Here is a 21,410-nt window from a genome sequence, read left to right as displayed (position 1 = left end):
GTATGATATTTATGTACACATGATTATTTGATTGGTGTGGGGGTTAGGTTGAGGCGGGTCCTGCTTTGTGCTGTAGGCCAACATACCCAGGGCGGACCGGATAGACTGCAGGCCCAGGAGGGCACATAGTCAGGCCGAAGGCCCGGCGAGCGGTCCGGATAGGCTGAAGGCCCCGAGAGGGCGGTCCAGACATGCCGAGGCTCGGAGAGTGGACCATATAGACTGAAGGCCTGGTGCGGGCGGTCCAGTCAGACTGTAGACTCAGAGAGTGGACCAGGTGGACTGAAGGCCCGGTGCGGGCGGACCAGTCACACTGTAGACTCGAGATGCATGGTTGTTCTGTGTTTGTTATATGATATGTTATGGTTGTATGAGGTTGGTATTTTGGGGGTAACTCACTAAGCTTTCGGGCTTACAGTTTCAGGTTCAGCAGATGACCGCTGTAGGCGAAGGCGTAACCGTACACTTCCTCGATTTATGATTATGATTTCTGGGAACTCTGATGTTTAAACTATTTTGAAAACAAACTGTAATAACTGAATGGTTTTATATGATTTAAAAAGTTTTAAATTGACTCAAATTTTATGGATGTTACAGTTAATCATAATTTCCCTACTCAAAACTCTAACTAAAGGGGAACGAAACAAACATGAAAATAAATTTTGAGATGATAAAAACATGTTTTAACCCAAACTAAAAAAAAATACATCTATTGAAAAGATCCTATGGTGAGGTGGTCCGACGAGGTAGCATCAGAGATCCTATGGTGGAACGACCCAAGGAAGAAGACAACAGCATTTGGCTTGTTTGAGTCGACCTCTAGTTTGTCTGTGGTAGCCTCCAGATGTTTGGTGCGTCAGTCATCAGGTGGTCTGATAGCTGAACGAGAATGGAGAAGGAAGATGTATGAATGCCGACGAACAAAAAAGGAAGGGACAGAGAAAGATGCAATGATAGTTGAGGCAAGGGAAAAAAGGGAACTAATTTATTTTAGGGTTGAGGCGTCTTTTTTTAAGGGAACGAAAGCTATATCTTCCAAGTTAAGAAGTGATAATTTTACATCTACAAGGACAAGAGGACACACAAACGTTTAACGTTTGCGGTGTTCGAAAAAGCAAACAATCTGCGAGCCAAAATGTCTGCCCGCCGCAGATATTACAGGTTAAAAGATAATTGAAGAGTTTACAAAAAATGAAACACCACCTAAGGTTCAACATATTTTGAAAAAATCTAAAAGATCAAAATAATCATATTGAAAACAATTAAAAATAAACATTTAAAACATTTCAACAGTTAATTAAATTACACGGGTATCTTATTAAGTTCCAATATAATACGTTGACTATCAAATAAAGAACGATCAATCAAGAAAGTCGGGAGGTAGGACCCTCTAAGTATAAAACATTTTGGAAATCCAACAGCCAAGCCGAATCTGACTTTTCTGACACCACTCTTGTAAGTAGGACTACTTGTATTATATTTGGACATAATAATCAATGTAGGCGAATAAATGGAAAGTAAAGAAGTCTTTCAAAATAAATATACCAAACTAAAGATAATATAAAAGGATAAACATCCTTGTCAGAAATAGTTATGTTGCTCATGTACCCTCGAGGTATTGGTTTTAAAGGTAGGGATGATTGACTAAATTTTTTACATACAAGAAGAGGTTTGTGAAAACAAAACATTCGGGACCGGTAAGGCTATTTCATGCGGTTTCTTCACACCATAACCAATAAGCAGAACAAGAAGAACCAAACTAGTAAAGAGTAGCAAGAGTTATGTTTTCCGCTTAATCACCACGATACTCCTTGCTATATGTCTTTTGGATTGAGTTGGAAGAATCACCAAATTTGTAAACTACTTGGGCCAAGAATTCCCTAATCATGTGCAATCGTCAAACCCATGAAAGTAGACAAATCAAGCATTATGTTGCTTCTGTTTAAAACCCACGACACGATTAGAGAAATCATGTTGTGTTCACCGATTAAAAAGGGTTCTTGATGATAGGTGAGACACGATTCTTATAAAAAAAATCTCCACTTTTTGTGATTGGATTTCTCTAGTTATGGCCCCACACTTGATTAACATCAAAATACCTTCCAGACAAGATACATGTATGTTATCAATGAAAAACTAAAACTAAAAATCACATGAAAAACAATAAAAATCTAGTTTTAAAGTTTTAAAACCGAACAAACCAAACTTAGATAGACTATCCATACCAGGCACGAGATCTTGAATAACATAGTTTATATAAGGATGTCGAACACATACGGAACGGAAATGTACTACCATTGTTAAATCTAATTGTTAATCAACCTCAAAAGAAAACATGTAAACGGAATTTATGTCAAGTGTAACTCAAATAAACAAACAAATAAACTAGCAATTGAGAAAACTCGCAAATGCATGGATGTAACGTGGTGCAATATAAACGAAAGTGGAGGATGGCTCAAGTAAAAAACAAAAGATAGGGACAAAACTCGCAATGTTTACCAAACCACATGGACCATTTCAATAATTTACTCTAATATTAAAAACAAATTGGTGATCCTCATTTCTATTATTATTTTTAGCAGAGAAAGTTTCATCACGACGGACCATACACGTATAAAGATCATGTAAGTTAAACTCACTATCAGTAAGATGCTATTATTAAGCTGCGTCATAAGCTAATTAAGAAGTTAAGAAGCAAAGGGTAATCGAATATATCATTCAAGTTGAACAGTGTCTAGTCAATGAGTCACATCGCATCTCAATAGAGACCAGACAGACTCGTTTAATCATTCATGGATATAAGTACTATTCACTTTTCATCATTTCTACTATACAGCATGAATTCCACGATAGTTCAGTCATACCGACGCATCTTCCTTGGATGTTAAGATTTGACCAAGAACATACGCCATTTGCTGTTTTGAGGTAAAAACTGTTTTCTTTTTCTCTTTTATAAGTGTCTTCAGTTCGATATAGAATTTTGCTAGTTGACTATATAAAAGGGATTCTGGAGACATTCTTCATAGCAGCTACTAGAAATCCAGCATCAGCCACAAAATTTCAAATTTAATTAATAATATATTGGCTTGACATCGCAAATGAACAAATAGATAGTTCTCGTTCTAGGATGAAAGTTATTTGTTTTTTACGATATATATTTTTTTTTAATTAAATTTTTAGAACGGCATTTTGTATTTTGTTTAATGAATTGAAATAGATTCTCTTTAAGGAACAAAATATATGCTTTTATCTTTTTGGTTTTTAATGTTTTATTTTATTATGCCATTAGAGTGAAAAATAAAAGTTCTGATGACAAATCTTTTTAAAGAACTTTATGATTATTATATTAAACTTTTATTTTGTTAAAATTATTGAATTTATTATATTTGGAATTTAATGAACTTTTGTTCTCCTATAGCTTTGTAAAAAGTTAAATTTTATAATCAAATAATATTATATAACATTATTACTGAAATATATTCCACTGACCAAAGATAATCTTAGTTATTAGATTAATCACCTTCGTCACAACGTTCCTTTGTCATCCGTTCCGCCAAACAAACTTATACTCTTAATGGTTATTACATGCTTACTTTTCACAACTTCAGTTCTTAGTGAATGATCGATTCAAATTATTGCAATACATATTAAATTAATATGACAGTTATTCTTGTTTTCTCTTGTAGCCCCAATCCACTTTGATATATATAAAGCATTTAGGGAAGTCATGAGTGGTTCGAAAGGAGAAATGAAGCCAGAACACGGCACTGAATCAACAGCAGTAGATCCAGAAATGTCTGAAAAGCCGAAGGAGACAACTGATGCTGTACCATATCACAAGCTTTTTGCCTTTGCTGACTCCACTGATTATGTACTAATGATCATAGGGACAATCACTGCAATTGGAGGTGGAATCAGTATGCCTCTCCAGACATTGTTATTTGGGGAGCTAATTGACACATTTGGAGACACTACAGATAACAAAGCCATTGTTCATGCAGTTTCCAAGGTATAAGATCATATCTCAATACTAATGCCCATTTCATCAGAACTTTTATTACTTGCTATGACTAAACCATTAAGTGTATTAATTAGCTATTCTCTCATTCATAAATCGTATTCAGGTATCCCTCAAATATGTCTACTTGGCTCTGGGGTCGGGAATTGCAGCATTTTCCCGTAAGCTTACGAAACTAATTAAGGCTAATTTTGTTACACCTTTTTTGGTGGGACAAAAATTGCAATCTTTGTCTCATTGACATTAGTTCAATGCACTTCAAATGCAAGTATAACCAGTTTTGTTGTGTGTAACAAAAAGGGATATGATTACTAGGCTTTGGAGTGTCTAAAACTCTAACCAAGAACCATATTTGACACTTTTGTAGAGGTGCTTTGCTGGATGATAACAGGGGAGAGGCAGGCTGCACGAATCAGAAGTTTATACTTGAAAACAATACTTAGACAAGATGTTGGATTTTTTGATCAAGAAAGCAAGACCGGAGAAATAGTTGAACGTATGACTAGCGATACCGTTATTATTCAGGCGGCTATGGGAGAAAAGGTACTAACGGAATGTTAGACTTTGAAGGTCTTTTTTCCATGATGATAATGACAAGGGCATTCACGTCTTTTGCACAAACAGGAGATTGATAACTAGTCTTTGTCAAAATGAAATTTTGTCAGTGTAATGCATGCCAAATGCAGTACAACTTGTTATATCATGTCTTGTCTTGCGTAACATGCGTAACAAACGGGGACAAGGTTTATATCTAATGTTTTTGATATAAGTTTTAAGGGTTAATTAATCCGTCTCATTTTTTAGGTTGGAAAATTTATACAGCTAACTTCAACTTTCTTTGGAGGATTTGTGATTGCTTTTTCAAAGGGGTGGCTTCTTTCCATTGCGTTATTATCTACAATTCCTGTTCTTGTGATCTCAGCGGCCTTTATGACTGCCATAATGGCAAAGCTAACGTCCAGGGGCCAATCTGCTTATTCTGTTGGTGCAACCGTGGTTGAACAGACAGTCAGCTCTATCAGAACTGTGAGATTTTTTTTTTTATCTTTACTTTCGTTTTTTTATTACAACATTGTATTTAATATGTTTTCTTATTAAAATATTGTACTTTTAATTTTTTTCTTCATATTCGGTCATTGTACCTTTAAAATCTAGCCAATTAGAATTGTACTTCCATTTTTTCTTATTAGGTCATAGTACACTGAAAAGCTACCCGGTTATATGTATTTTTATTTTTTTCTTACAAGGCCATTGTACTTTGAAAAATCTACCTAATTATAACATTGGACTTTCAATTTTTTCCTTATTAGGATATTCTTTGAAAAATCTACCCAATTATAGCAATGAATATTGCTTTGTATTTGGATGACATTGCAATAATAAGTAGGCTAGTTTTGGAAAGTACAACGCTATAATATGACCAAATGACGGTATATAGGATGCTATAAGAAACATTTGTATAATAGTATTTTGCTATTTCATGCATTTAACACTCTTTAAATTTGTACATATTATTAAGGCATTGCACTTTGAAAAGAGTACCCAATTGTACTTTAAAAAACTTCATATTAAAAAGTATGTTGCTATTTCTTTCATTTTTAAAAAATCTGATTTTGATAATGATTTTTTATAACTACAGGTTGCATCATTCACGGGGGAGAAGCAAGCCATTGCCAAGTATGATAAGTCATTAAAGAAAGCTTATATGGCTGGGGTGCAAGAGGGTCTGGTTTCCGGACTTGGTTCTGGTATATTTATGTTTTGTGTATTCGGTTGCTACTCTTTGGCCATATGGTTTGGTGGCAGATTGATTATAGAAAAAGGATACACAGGCGGACAGGTCATAAACATCATGATCGCTATCTTATTAAGCTCTTCGTAAGTACTCTTTTATATTTTCAAAATACTTCTCATGATCATATATAGACATAATTAAGGCCCATCTTTTACACACGACAGAAAATGACATGATAGAACAGGTTGTACTGTGTTTGCAGACTTGGTCCTTTAACATAAAGTTCTATCTTTGGTATGATATCTTTAGTAACTTTATTTAAACTTTTCCTCACGAAACTTTTGAATCAGTTCATTAGGGCAGGCTTCACCGTGCTTGAGTTCATTTACCTCAGGAAGAGTTGCAGCTTTCAAACTATTCCAGGTGATAGATCGAAAGTCAGATATAGATCCTTACAACACCAATGGCCGGAAACTAGACGACATTCATGGTGATATCGAGCTCCGGGATATTACTTTTAGCTATCCGACTAGACCCAAGGAGCCTATTTTTGATGGATTATTTCTCACCATACCAAGCGGCACCACCATGGCTCTGGTGGGACACAGCGGGAGTGGGAAATCAACGGTCATCAGCCTCATAGAGAGGTTTTACGACCCCCAAGGAGGAGAAGTTGTTATTGATGATATTAATATCAAAGAGTACAACCTCAGATGGCTTAGAGGGAAGATTGGTCTTGTTAGCCAAGAACCGATTTTGTTTAGTTCTACTATTAAAGATAATATTGCATACGGGAAAGATGATGCAACACTTGATGAAATCAAAGCAGCAGCTGAACTCGCCAATGCTGCCAAATTTATCGACAAATTCCCTGAGGTTGAATTTCATATGTTGCTAGAAAATTGACTAAATAGAATTAACTTTCATTATTGCATTCCAAACCTTACTTAAATGCATATAGGGACTCGATACGATGGTGGGTGATCATGGAACTCATATGTCAGGAGGACAAAAGCAAAGAATAGCCATAGCTCGAGCAATCTTGAAAGACCCAAGGATTTTACTACTAGATGAAGCTACAAGTGCTCTTGATACAAATTCTGAAAGGGTTGTTCAGGAGGCGCTTGATAGAATCATGGTTAACAGAACTACTGTTATTGTAGCCCATCGATTGAGCACTATACAAAATTCCGATGTAATTGCCCTTATTAATGATGGGAAGATTATCGAGAAAGGTCATTCTCTTATCTACCTTGTCCTTCGACATATTTTCTCGTTTCATAATTACATTTATAAAGAATCTATTACACGGAAAAGTAAATTTATAAAAGTACATTAAGCCACGTCTTTTTAATCAAGCAGGTTCACATTCCGAGCTATTACAAGATCCCGAAGGTGCATACTCCCAACTTATACGATTACAAGAACTCACCAAACACTCACAAAATCATGAAAATGTTGATCAAGAATGGGCCGAGATTACCATGGCCTCAGGGTCACATTCTAGTCAACGCATTTCTATCTCAAAATCCATAACTCATGAATCACCTAATCTTAGTAACAGTAATCGCCACTTGGTTAACTTAGCCCCAACAGATAATCAGAAGGAACCGATACCCGACAAAAAAACAAATTCTTCCCTTTTTCGCTTGGCTTATCTGAACAAACCCGAAATCCCGGTGATCCTACCAGGTTCCATAGCCGCTTTAATTAACGGGGCAATTTTACCGCTTTTTGGGTATCTTCTTTCGAGTATTATAAAGACTTTTTTCCAGCCTGCTCATAAACTTCGAAAGGATTCAGAGTTTTGGGCGTTGATGCTTCTTGTTCTTGGTTTGGCGAGTTTAATAGCGACACCACTGAAGACGTATTTTTTTGGTATCGCTGGGTGTAAGTTAATAAGGAGAATCCGATTAAAATGCTTCGAGAGAGTGGTTCAGATGGAGATTGGTTGGTTTGATAAGTTGGAAAATTCAAGTGGTTTGATTGGGGCAAAGTTGTCTTTGGATGCGGTATCAGTGAGAGGTTTGGTGGGGGATACACTTTCGTTACTTGTTCAGAATACCTCTACAGCTGTTTCCGGTTTAATCATTGCGTTTGTTGGAGACTGGCAGTTGGCTCTTATAATTATATTATTGTTACCTCTGATTGGACTTAATGGGTATCTTCAAGTGAAATTTCTTAACGGTTTCGGTGCTGATACTAAGGTGAGGTTTTATTTTTTCCATAATTGCAATGTATTTTACTCTTGCCTTTTATATATTACTACTTCTTACTCATAGTAGTAACTACTAATGTGTTTTACTCGTAATAGTAACGTAGTTGCATGCATTTTTTTCTGACATATTTGACCAATAATAGCAATTTACTTCATATGTTGCATATTGCTATTATTCCTAAAAGTTAGTTAGTATTTTGCTGTTGTGGTTAAGGATTGTATATACGTTGCTATTTATGTGTAAAGAAATCCAAGTAAGTTGTTATTATGGGTTACATATTGTTATTATCGTAGTAAAATTAAAGAGTTACTAGATTACACTATTATGGGTAAAGAAATGTAACCACATTGCTACTATTCATAAAAAGAGCAAGTACAATGCTATTTCCTACAATTTGCTGGCAAATAAAGTAAGGCCTTGTTTTTTTTTTCACATGTGACACGAGGATAAATAATGTATAAAAAATATTTGAGAAAACGACACCACATGAGGGAGAGTTTGTAAAGAGTTAAAACTAAATGGGGAATTCTATGACTTTCTCTATAAAGTCATTCCCACAGCATTAAGTCAAAAAGAAACACACACATATATAGGTTATCGGATTAAGCCATGTTTCTTTTTTCCCCATTAAATTTTTTTTTTCGAATAAATGATGTGTATTGCGAAAGTGATGGCATGCTTAGGTAAATAGAGGAAAATACAGGAAGTAGAGGTGGATATAGTGTTCTTGACATTTAAAGGGCTAAATGCAAGTAATAGCATTGTACTTGTATTTATTTGTGCATTCTACCATCATACTTTCATTTTCCTTCAACTACATCAAATTTTATTTTATTAAGGAACTGTACAATAGAAGATCTACTCAACTATAGCATTGTATTTTCAACCTCTTATTATTACAACATTTTACTTTAAAAAAATACCCAATCATAATAGTGAAAATTGTTCTCTATTTGGAAGACATTGTTATAAATTGTTAGATTTTTCAATATTTGTGCATCTAGCCAAAATAAAAACTAGTTGAATAGAAATAACATATATATGACGTAAACTTGTATTGGTTTCAGAAACTTTACGAGGATGCAAGTCAAGTTGCGAGTGATGCGGTTGGAAGCATTAGAACAGTTGCTGCTTTTTGTGCAGAAGAGAAGGTGATGAAACTATACGAAAAGAAATGTGAAAAACCTCGAAAAGCAGGAATCCAACAAGGTTTAGTTAGTGGTGCTGCTTTTGGTGTGTCCATGTTCTTGATATATATAGTATATGCAACCAGCTTTTATGTTGGAGCTCGCTTTGTTGAAGCCGGAAGGACTACTTTTTCTAAAGTATTTCAGGTAGGCCCATCATACTTGTTTTACAAAAGGTTCACATCTCTTTTGGCTGATTAGTGATAATTAACGATGAGATGTTGTTACAAAAAACTCACGAAAACGGTCGCCAGCTGTCAATTTAGGGCATTCGTGACAATTTGTTGCAAAGTGCCTTATTTTGTCAAATTTGAGACGAATTAGCAACTAAAATTCATTTGCTAATTTTAAGAATTTTCATCACTAATTACATCTGAAAGTTAACGACGGATTAGAAACGAATGTTTCTGTTTGAATGCCCATTTTTTTTTTATTTTTGAAGGTATTTATGGGGTTGAGTATGGCAGCAATGAGTGTTTCTCAATCGGGATCATTCATTCCAGACTCTGGAAAAGCCAAGACTGCTGCAGCTTCGGTTTTTGCTCTTCTAGACCAAAAATCAAAAATAGACTATACTGACAAGTCTGGAACTACATTACAAAATGTGAAGGGAGACATCGAGTTTATTCATGTTAATTTCAAGTATCCTTCTAGACCCGACATTCAAATCTTCAAAGACCTGTGTTTGACCATTCATTCTGGCCAGGTATTTTATGAAATTAACTACACTCCGACTACAATATGGACAATGTACTTTTCTTTTTTATCCATAATAGCAACATACTTGTAATTCTTTATTGGTAAAAGCAATACATTGTATGTTTTACCCATAATAGCAACTTACATACATTTCGTTACCAATACGGGCACTATACTTTATTTGTCACATACTTAAGTATGTTGCAATTATGGATAACAAGGTGCAAGTATGCTGTTATTATGTGTAATAGGATGTACAAGTATTGCTATTATGGGTTACATATTTCTTTTTTTTTTGGTAAAAGAATGTAAATACATTGCTATTATGGGTAAAAAAATAAATTACATTACTTAGATTGGTAAATAGAGTAAAGTACATTGCTATTTTCTACAATTTACCTTTCTGAAAAAGTCACCTGAGGATTTTAGTTGGTTAGCACGTTGAGTCTGTACACACTAGAGAAGCTAATAACGTGAACCCTATATATTTCTAGTAAGACTAAAGTGTTTAATTTTTTACTCAATGGGTTAATGGGAACATGACTTAATCTAATAACCTGTATACTATATATATGGTTGTTTCTTTTTGAATTATTGCATAAAGAACTATTTGATAGAAAACGCCGAAGAAATGCAGTTTTTCCTCACAAATTTGCACTCATTCATTTTTTTCCTTCCATTTCCATAAGTGTAGCACAATTTCTTAAAACGTTTTTAAACATCATTTACCATGACAAGACTTTATCCTGAAAAAAAAAAGCATGGACTAATTTGTGTTTGATTTTTAATCTTCAAGACTGTAGCTCTTGTTGGCGAAAGTGGAAGTGGAAAATCAACTGTGGTTTCTTTGCTGCAAAGGTTTTACGATGTTGATTCAGGCCAAATAACTCTGGATGGAGTTGAGATCCGAAAGCTAAAAGTGAGGTGGTTAAGGCAGCAGATGGGTCTAGTAAGTCAAGAGCCTGTTCTGTTTAATGACACTATCCGTGCCAATATCGCGTATGGGAAGGAAGGCAATGCCACAGAAGCAGAAGTCATGGCAGCAACAGAATTGGCAAATGCCCACAAATTCATTAGCAGCCTACACCAGGTGATCCTGTTACTTTTAATTTCTTTGATACTCTACTTTTGCTAATACTGTTAATTATTGTTACATGAGAAATTTAAAACATCGTGAATTTTTTCAGGGGTATGATACGAATGTAGGGGAAAGAGGGATCCAATTGTCGGGAGGCCAAAAACAAAGAGTGGCTATAGCAAGAGCAATTGTAAAGGCTCCTAAAATATTGTTACTAGATGAAGCCACTAGTGCTCTAGATGCCGAATCTGAAAAAGTGGTACAAGATGCACTTGATAGAGTAATTGTACACAGAACCACTGTGGTGGTGGCTCATAGGTTATCCACAATCCAAGGGGCGGATGTTATCGCAGTGGTGAAAAATGGAGTCATTGCAGAGAGAGGGACACATGAGAAACTTATCAATATTAAAGATGGTATATATGCGTCTTTAGTTGCTTTACATACTAGTGCTTCAGTTTCGTAATCATGTGCCACTTTATTCCTACTGTTATTATTGTCATTGTGATGAAAATGGAGTCATTGCAAAGAGAGGGGAACATGAAAAACTTATCAATATCAAGGATGGTATATATAATATATGTGTGTTTGGTTTCTTTACAAACTATTATTTTTTGCTTCATAACCATATGCCTTTTCATTTTTGTTGTTGTAGTTATTGTTAGTGGAACTGTTATTGTTATTGTGATTCACAATTTCACATATTTCGATGATGTTATTAATAAAAGATAGCAACAATGCACATAGCGACTGAAACAGAAAAAGTGAGGTAAAATTTTCATCACCTTTGATGGAGTGCACACCTTCAACTTCTTCTTCTTCTCTCCGCCTTCTTTTGCATTTTGCGACCTGACCTTCATCTGCATTTTGCACCCCGTCAATCTCACTAGTCTTCATCATCACCTCGTATTTCACAGAGTTCTTAATTTGAGTTATTTTGAAAAACTAGGGTCAAATCATAAAGTTCTGAATACGGAAAATTGATAGGAGCAACATACAAAATTCAACAAGCTTATAACAAAAGTGTTTTTTCTTTTCTTTTCTTTTTTTTTCAAACCAACATTTTTATCCATTCAACTTTAAGGTATTTTTTGTTTGTATATTTTACTTTTGAGACAATTTTTTTACCCTAATTACTTGTTATATAAATTTGTTTCTTTAAACTATTTAATTATAATGTATGTATTATCTCTAACATACTATACCATTTACAAAATAATAATAATAATAATAATAAATAAATAAAAGATAACAAAAAAAAAACTCCATACCCTTGAATTTATACAAATATCAAATATTTTACAATGTTACAAAATTACTAAATTAACTGAAAACAAATTTACAATATAAAACTAACACATAATTACAAGATAAATTAAAAAAGGCAATTATAATGTCAATAAAATTTACATGATTCACATGCATTAAATTACAATATAAAACTAAAATGTAATTGACGGTTCATCATCATGAAGAACATCCACCCCCTACAAAATCAATTTGTGTGCCTTCCAACGTCGACCAACATAAAATTTTGATCAATTTGCTTTGATAGTCTAATTTGACTCCAACCAATATTTTACATAAGGAAGTGGTGTAAAATCAAAAATATATTGTTTTTTTATGTGTATCAATAGTGTTAACATCAATTACTATGGAAACCAGGTTATACCTTTTATGAAGCCAAACTGCAATGAATACCACTTACCGTATGTGAACGTAAGTGAAAATTACGAACATGATGTTGGGAAATTCAATAAAACAAGTTAAGCACTTCAGACAAATGATAAAAAAAACTTCGGTGAATCTTGCAGAATAAAACTTTTAAAAAATGAAATCAAAACTAAACATAGTATTCAACATGGTCCGGTCAAAGTGACCTACGTCAACAGGCGAACGAGAGAGAAGATTTTATTAAACTTTCAGGAACTATTACAATCACTCAATGTTGCACCTTATTTAAGCTCTCAAAACAAAAGAATTACTACTGCTTACAAACGGCTCCAAAAGGGTGTGTGCTCTCACAATGATTGTTTTCTTGAAAGTACTCATAAAAACTAGTCGTGAATAAGGATGGAGATGTGTGCCTATTTATAGGCAAGCGTGGGGATGCCTAAATCCGATGGGCCAGACCCATCCATAATAACCTATGAAAAGGGATACCCTAAATCTTAGCCAACCACAACACGCCACGCAACAAATACTTCTTTCCAGACAGAGTTTTCTCTCATTATAAAGCTTTCTGCGATCAAACAAAGTTTTCTCTTACCAGTAGAGCTTTCTTTTACCAGCAGAGCTTTCTGCCACCAAACAGAGATTTCTCTTAGTAACAGAGCTTTATGTCACCAACAAAGAGCTTTCTCTTACCAACAAGCTTTTTCTCATCAGTAGAGATTTCTACCACTAACTAACTGAGTTTTCTCTTACCAGCAGAGCTTTCTGCCACAAAACAGAGCTTTCTCTCACTAGCAAAGTTTTCTGCCACCAACAAAGCTTTCTTTTACCAGCAAAGCTTTTTGCCACCAATAGATCTTTCTTTCACAAGCAGAGCTTTCAATCAAGACTTCACACTCTAACAATCTCCCACTTGAAGGCTTAGATAACTTATTCTTCATATGTCATTTAGTTTTTCATCATTTCTCAATAACTCTCTCTTTCTCTCTTTGTAACATCCCAAAATTCAAGACCGAAAATTTCATTTTAATTAAGTTATTACATAAAACCAACAGTATAAAAACATTCATAATAATATCTCATGTCAAAACCAAAGTGTCAATAATCAAAACACAGTATCATAAAACCATATCAGAGTGTAATCCCAAAGATCTCATGTGCGGAAAACATGGTGTGATGCGCTGCGATCGAGTCGGATCCTTTCCTTTGAAAAAGAAAGTACCTGAAACCAAAACTGAAAGCCGTAAGCACGAAGCTTAGTGAGTTCCCTCATCATACCACATACCATATAAACACATAATGCCTAGCATATATGGGTGCTGGCCTCCCCTTCGGTATCTTTCAACCGGTAACTGCCTAGCATATCTGGGTGCTAGCCTCCCCTTCGGTATCTTTCAACCGGTAACTGCCTAACATATCTGGGTGCTGGCCTCCCCTTCGATATCTTTCAACCGGTAACTGCCTAGCATATCTGGGTGCTAGCCTCCCCTTCGGTATCTTTCAATCTGGGTGCTGGCCTCCCCTTCGGTATCTTTCAACCGGTAACTGCCTAGCATATCTGGGTGCTGGCCTCCCCTTCGGTATCTTTCAACCGGTAACTGGGGACTATTTCACCTTCTACCACTACCACATAATAACATAACACATATATCATAAACTGTCTAACATAACTGGGTACTAACTACCCCTTCGGTCCTGTCGACCGGTACTGGGGTCTAACCTACCCCCTCCTATCACATAACACATAACATCATAGCATACTAGCACATAATCATAACAGATAGTAACATACCAGATAATTATCACAAAGACAATTATCTCTACTATAACTCTTACTAGTGGGTCGGCATTGTGGCCTTAGACCCACTTCTACTGGAAGGTAACTCACCTCACACTGCTGAAGTCCCGTAGACATAACCCCACATTGCTGAAGTCCCGCAGACTCAACCCCAGCTGCTGGATGACAGATTCCCGAACTGTCAACACCAAAATAACACCCAATTAATAATTGGGTCCCAACACATAACCATAAATACATACTTGGATAATTACTACATTACCCTAAGGTTGGCTTTATTCAAGCCCAAGGCCCAAAGTCAACTATGAATCAAAACCCAACATATGGCCCAATTTTCCAAATTGGGCCCAAACCTTTGCATGGTCTCATTCTAAGGCCCAACCAAAATTCCAGTCCAACATTCAACATTCTAATGGCCCAGTATCACATAATCATAAAGGCCCAAACTATGGCCCATCTATGGCCCAATTTTCCAAATTGGGCCCAAACCCCTTACATGGGCCTTACCCTAGGCCCATTAAATTATTCTAGTCCAATTGCTTGACTTTGGATGGCCCATTAATAACCCAATCATCAAGGCCCAATAAAGAGGCCCAACAATAAACCCAAGTGAAATTAGGGTTTCACATAAAATGACGATTAGGGTTAAGTGTTTCTCACTTAACCCATTAAGGAGTTAATCCATTAAGTCCATCACTCTTCTAAATAAATCATGTGGTGTGATTGGGCTTAATACACACACACTTCCATTCTAATGGCCCAAATGTGGGTCCCGATAAGTTCAAACCCATAAATCCAATATTAGGGTTTTCTAAACCCTAATTAGGGTTTCCAATCCCATCTTAGCCCAATAGGCCCAAAACCAAGTCCTTAAGCCTATTAGGGTTTTCCTTAGGTCAATTAGGGTTTATTACACCCATTAGTCACATGTTTGGGCTTTTGGGTCCATTAGGGCTTCATTGGGCCCATTAGGGTTTAATAGGCCCATTAGGGTTTTAGTCCTTGTCCAAACATCCAACAAGCAATCCCAACACAACTAAGCACACCGCCACCCGACACGGCGGTCGGTGGCAGCAGGAGGCGGCAGCCACCACCCTACGGTGGTGGTTTTAGTTTTCTTTTCATTAATCCACTTTCTGATTACATGTTACAAGGCTTTAATTCCAAATTAAACACACTAAACACAATAAACACACACACACGCAGCCACCCTGTGGCGGCCGGCGGTGACGCGTGGCGGCAGCCACCATGACTGGCGGCCATGGTGGTTTTCTTCTCCATTTTCCGGCCATCAAAACACACACAACACACTCTTGCTCGGGAATGCACACGACCACCCACCTCACAGTGGCGCACGGAGGTCCGGCAGCAACAGCAACATGGCGAACAACAGCAACACGGCGGCGGTCATGGCGTTTGGCATCCTGGAGTAAGACCCTGGAGACGAGCCCACGACATCCCTATATGTTTGTATGCATGGCTGTTGTGATATATGTAGCTTTTATAGCTAATATGATTATGTGATTATGTTGATTGTGTGGGGTATGCTCTGGGGAACTCACTAAGCATTAGCTTATAGTTTGTTGATTTGTTTCAGGTACCTCTGAGCCTAAGGGCAAGGGCAAGGCTTGATGGCACGGCGTGCACTCTCTGTTATTTGTTTTGATGGGACACTCTGATGTTTTGAATAAAATGTTAATGTTATGAATTTTGAAAACAGTGTTAATGTTACTTCACATTTTATGGGAATGTTTGGCTAATTAAAAATGAAAATTGTATTTAAAAAATTTGGGTCGTTACAACCACTCCATTCCCGGGAACCATGGACCATTCCCCAAGTGGTTGTCTAGAAAAACCATTCGATGTTAGTGTTGGCTTATGCTCTTATCATGTGGGTATCTTCCAACCAACTAGGTCATCATATAATCCGGATAGGGTATCGCTTTTAGAATATTTCCTTATTTGACTGACTCTTTTGTTTGTATTCTTATATTATTTATTATTTTGTACCATCTTTTAAAGATTTGATGGTGGCATTTCATAATCCAAGTATGTAACTACTGACAAATAATTGTCCCTAGAAGCATGTTGTTGTATGTGCCTAAATCTCTCTAAGTATCTCATCAGCAAGACCATCTGCTGAGATGACATTGAGTCACCTCCTCATGCTGATTGTCTAGCATCGTCTAAACTTTCTAAGTGAGATTTTCTGGTTCAAATAAAAAAAATTATAAAAAGGTTTGGGTGTTTATTCTTAGTTAACTATCTTACCTGACTCTGTCCCTGGAAACATGTTTGTCGTATGCATCAAGTCTCATGTTCTGTTGAAACATCGAGCATAACCCAATGGCTTACCCTGATTGCATAGTCATCAATGTAATAGTTACTTGTCTGGTCCTTAAAAGAGAAAGGGTTATTCATGTCCTTAACCTCCTAGACTGAGGTATGACATGGTACCATAATGAATTGATGGTGACTCTTTGATTCTAGACTACAACTAGCTCTATGATGCAAGGATTAAACCATTTCTTGCTGATGGGTTATCATTGTTGATGATTCATGCTGATTCCACCTCAGCATGACTGAAACAATTCATTCTCTCATTTTCTTCTTTAAAGCTTTATGATTCAGCATAATGTACCATACGCTGATGAGAGCTTGGAAAATCTATGTCTATGGTTAAGCTAAAACACCACAGCTGATCACACACATCAATCCATTCTCTCCATATATTCTTCTTTAGAATTTTATGATTCAATGTATGAAGCCAGACGTAGATGAGAATTCGAAAAATCTTTGACGATGGGTACATTTCATACCATAATGTATTACATGCATCATACCACCCTTGCCCTTTTTCTTCTAATAAAATTGATTAATGAGTCAGCATATGAAACCACACGTTGATGAAATCTCACAATACTATGTCAGTGAATGGTAGTTTAAGCCCACACTATCAAGATACATCACAAACTTACTGGATTACAAGCTGCAACTATGATACGCTGATTGCTTCTGCTGATGTTCATTGTCGATGATGCCATGTCTCACTGATATAAATTCATTATCTCAATGGTAACTTTTTGGATGACGATTAAAAGGTTCATCATTATCTTCGGATACGAGATTTTTACGGTGTCGATCTCTTCAATCATGATTACGTAAAAGGGAAGAAACTTTTTGGTATAAATTGGGAATACTCCGTCCTAGGTTACGTTTACAATTTATTCAAGCAATTAGCTTTCTCTCTCAAAAAAGGCTCTTCCAACCATCATCTTCCTCAAGCTCTCACAATGTCAAAGCCTCTTTATGAGTTTTCCCCTATCTTTGATATCGTCAAAGGTCTTCATGCCCCTGATTCTCCCATCATCATTCAAGAAAACATGCGGCGTTCTCTTATGGCATTCCAAAATAGTTCATGAATTCAGGCATCGAAGACTTCGTCGACTATGTCAAAAAATGCCCTCTTCGATACGCCTTCTGTGACTTCCCTGAGCCCTTTTACCCTAAACACGTATTTGAGTTCTAGTATTCATGTTATGTTGATTCTGATGCTCAAACCATTACTGGAACCATTGGAGATGGCCAATATAGGGTCACTATTGATGTGGAATATTTTCGAACTTCTCTTCATCTTCCTTGATTAGAAAATTATTCTGAAACTCATTCGGAAGAAAAGTGCACGTTTGTTCGTGAAAGATTAGGGTATAGTTTTCCTCTTCTTGACACCTCTCATGATCCACACAAATACACTCTTCGTCAGTGTTTTGGTGTAGGATGGAAGTACTTAACAGGGGTTATTGGGAAGTGTCTTGGACACAAGACTGGAAGCTTGGATCAACTTAATATTTCTAAGCAAAGAATCTTGTATTCTATTGTGTGCAACAAAAGATTGGATTTTGCTCAACTTTTTTCTTGATCTGGTGATTGATTGTATCACTGGGAACAAGAAGCCAATATATGTTCTATATCCCTGTTGGCTTGGATTGATTTTGGCTCGTGAGGAAGACTATACTGAAAACCATGGGATCACCATTCCAATTCCTGCTCTCTCCTCAAATATCATCAATGCTGCTCCGTATGAAGATGACTTGCATATCACCCTGAGAATGCAAAAGTGGATTGAAAAACCATATGTTTTTTAATCCTCTGGCTCTGAAGAAGAGGATGATGAGGATGATGGTGAAGAAAGTACTGATAATGAATAAGAGGTTGAAGCTGATGAAGAAGATGATCTAAACACTGATAAGGGAGAAGACTTTGTTTAGGGAATGAAATCTCCTCCAAGAGTGAACAATCACATCCGATTCTCATAACTTCTTCATCCACTCCCTCCACAGATTATGCTACACAACATGGATCAACCCCACCTCTAGTGCAAACTGTTGAGCCATTGATCCAACATGTGATATCTCCAAGATCAGCGTCTCCTTCTCCTCAACCTAAGAATGATCCTACTATGCCAACACCTATTCAGATTGCTACTGTTTATCAAGGGGAATCCAGCTCCAATTTTAAAACAACTATGCTTTCTCAACTTTCTTTACTTGTGAAGATAACTCAATACTTGGGAGAAAGGCTGACTAGCGTGGAAAAGGATGTTGTTGATATGAATCGATTTATGGCCTTGGGTGATGATGATGAGATGGTTATTGATGACACCCCACCAAACTCTCCAGGTGATAATCCTCCTCCACCTCCACATCCATCATCAAATCCTCCTCCACCACCTCCTCCACCATCACATCCTCCTTGTCGTACTCCTTCACCACCACCTGGCTCTCCTCCCTAATCTGATGTTTCCAAAAAGGGGGAGAATAGTCAAGAGAGTCCTTATCAACATATGCAAATGTTGGTGGTTACTGCATCAACTTCATCTCATCCTGAGATGACTAAACCTGGAAGGGTTGAAGTTGACTGTCAAAAGAAAATTGTTGTTGCTGGACAAGGAAGCAACATTCCAGACACTGATTCAACAACTGATAATCAACCCATTCTAGACGTTGGTGATCAATCAGAAACTAATGACTATGAAGGGTTTCTTGATCTAGGATTCATTCCACAAGCAGTTGTTCATCTAAATGTTGTCTACCGTGACTGATATTTTGAAGGGGATATTCCTCAGGGAACTAATAGTGATATTGAGTCTGATAATGATCAGCTCAATCCTCAAAAGAGGAAGGCTTCCTTCTCAGGGGGAGCCCATGAAGCTGAATCTGGAAGCTCTTCCACTGCTGGTGATCCTTCAGAACCTCCTCCTTTCATGAAAAGCAAGATTATTTTTTATCTGAATGTTTTAGCTAAAGTATGGGGCATAACTGTTGAGGAAGTAAGAGAAATCATGATAAAGAATAATGTTGCTATTTAAGAAAGAAAATAAGCCAGAAAAGGAGAACGTTTGTCTGCCAAACTTACTCAAGCTCTTGCTTCTGCTGACGAAATTGCTGATTTTCAAAGCACTAATGATCAAGTCAAGAAAATTCAGCTCTTCAATAATAGTATGGACAAACAACACAAGGTTTCAGAGCTGAATGACTAGATCAACAGAAAGAAGTTTGGAGATGTTCTGACTCATAGAACAAATGTTGATCCCATCATTAGGGTGAGATGCACCAAACCAAGGAATGAGTCTTTAAAGCATCACTTAGTCAGGAAGAAGACTGAGTACGAATACACTAAGGTTGTATTTGCTCGTAAGCTAGTCAAATTTGGCTACAGCGAGTGGATAAAAATTCAAGAAATTATCGACAAACACAAAGGTATTCGTGCTCAAGAGGTGAAGTTAGTGATCCAGCAGCTGCTTAATAAAGTCAAGAAGTTGAATCTTGTACCATCAGTTGGTCCTTCTAGACCATCTACCTCAGGAAGACCAGGCGCTCCCAGAAAATCCAGGAATACTAAGTTTCTTCTTCCATATGGAACCCGCTACATCAACAATGAACTGTCAGCGAGTGTGTTAACCAGTTTAGTACATGTTTATTCAAGAACCAGAACATGGCATTTTCTATCTTGATAGTTAAAATCACATGTGCTGTCAATGCACTGATGATCTTCCTACTGCTCCCACTGAACACTTATTTCATCTTCGCATGGAAGGACTTAGTCATTTTGAACTAGAAAGAGGATATTGTGTGCTGATCTCCCTGGAGCTTAGTAAAAGACTGGAAGAACTTAAAATTGATGAATTCAGATGGGTTAAGCCTGATATCTTAAAAGAAGTTGATAAGTTGTACAATGGTTCTGATGACTCTGAAGAAGAAGATTAGTTTTGGCATCATCAGATAGGGGGAGATTGTAAGGTCACACCTTATGATTTGATGAGTCAAACACCATATACACTATCTGCTAGCACCTGTGTCAAGATCAGCATCAACATCAGTGTATCAAGTCTATCAGCGTCAACATGTAGATAGTAGTTTCGTGTAACCTTTGTATATTAGGTAATGATACATATAAGTATAGAATAGATAGCAGATCCGATATCTTTTTTATGAAGATCGGTTCTTAGTATAGATTAGATACAATCCCTTCAATCAATGGATATAATTGTATAGATTAGTATATATTCAACATTAGGGTGAAATCCTAATTTAATCGTCTTGGTGACCATCTTTGTGACAACTCGTTTTCTTGGTGAAAACAAATCCTTTCTTGGTGAAAGACAATTTGGTGAATTCCTTGTGTTCTTTACTTTTTCTATTCTTTATTCGTTTAGTAATTTTGTTCTTGTTTATTATACTTGAAGTGTATCGATCGACACAAACCTTCACTTGATGGGTTAAGTTGTGAATTAACCCTTACTACCCAAAGTTGGGAATTGTAGGAAAATGTCTATTCTACCCATGTTTTGTAAAAAAAATCTAGAAAAATCATTAGGAGTCGTATATAGGATCCGTATTCTACTTTGTTAACTTTGTGAATATTAAATAAAATATGTGGAAGTTCTATTTTCAATTCCATGAGCATTGAATTCATGGTGAATTAATGATAGTAATTTAGTTC

General features: G+C 36.5%; 1 protein-coding gene across 1 annotated transcript; it reads left to right on the top strand.

Annotated features, from left to right (window-relative positions):
- The first annotated feature begins 2,577 nt into the window (after positions 1 to 2,577).
- On the top strand, positions 2,578 to 11,561 carry LOC145119043 (ABC transporter B family member 11-like). The gene is made up of 14 exons (XM_079054685.1): positions 2,578 to 2,624; positions 2,837 to 2,925; positions 3,687 to 4,009; positions 4,125 to 4,179; positions 4,386 to 4,561; positions 4,823 to 5,044; positions 5,658 to 5,896; positions 6,104 to 6,629; positions 6,715 to 6,988; positions 7,116 to 7,960; positions 9,040 to 9,306; positions 9,602 to 9,865; positions 10,655 to 10,948; positions 11,046 to 11,561. Exons 3-14 carry the CDS (start codon positions 3,728 to 3,730, stop codon positions 11,400 to 11,402), a joined length of 3,801 nt encoding a protein of 1,266 aa, XP_078910811.1. The 5' UTR covers positions 2,578 to 2,624; positions 2,837 to 2,925; positions 3,687 to 3,727; the 3' UTR covers positions 11,403 to 11,561.
- Positions 11,562 to 21,410: the final 9,849 nt, after the last annotated feature.

This window comes from Lactuca virosa, chromosome 6, assembly GCF_052849685.1.
Source record: "Lactuca virosa cultivar CGN04683 chromosome 6, Lactuca_virosa_CGN04683_v6, whole genome shotgun sequence".
NCBI lineage: Eukaryota > Viridiplantae > Streptophyta > Magnoliopsida > Asterales > Asteraceae > Lactuca > Lactuca virosa.
This window is presented reverse-complemented; position numbering and strand designations above follow the sequence as displayed.

Coding starts and splice junctions, on each gene's coding strand:
- LOC145119043 (XM_079054685.1), top strand. CDS start 3,728: ATGAGTGGTTCGAAAGGAGAAATGAAGCCAGAACACGGCACTGAATCA. Junction 5,897..6,103: donor GCTATCTTATTAAGCTCTTC/GTAAGTACTCTT, acceptor CTTTTGAATCAG/TTCATTAGGGCAGGCTTCAC. Junction 10,949..11,045: donor TCATTAGCAGCCTACACCAG/GTGATCCTGTTA, acceptor GAATTTTTTCAG/GGGTATGATACGAATGTAGG.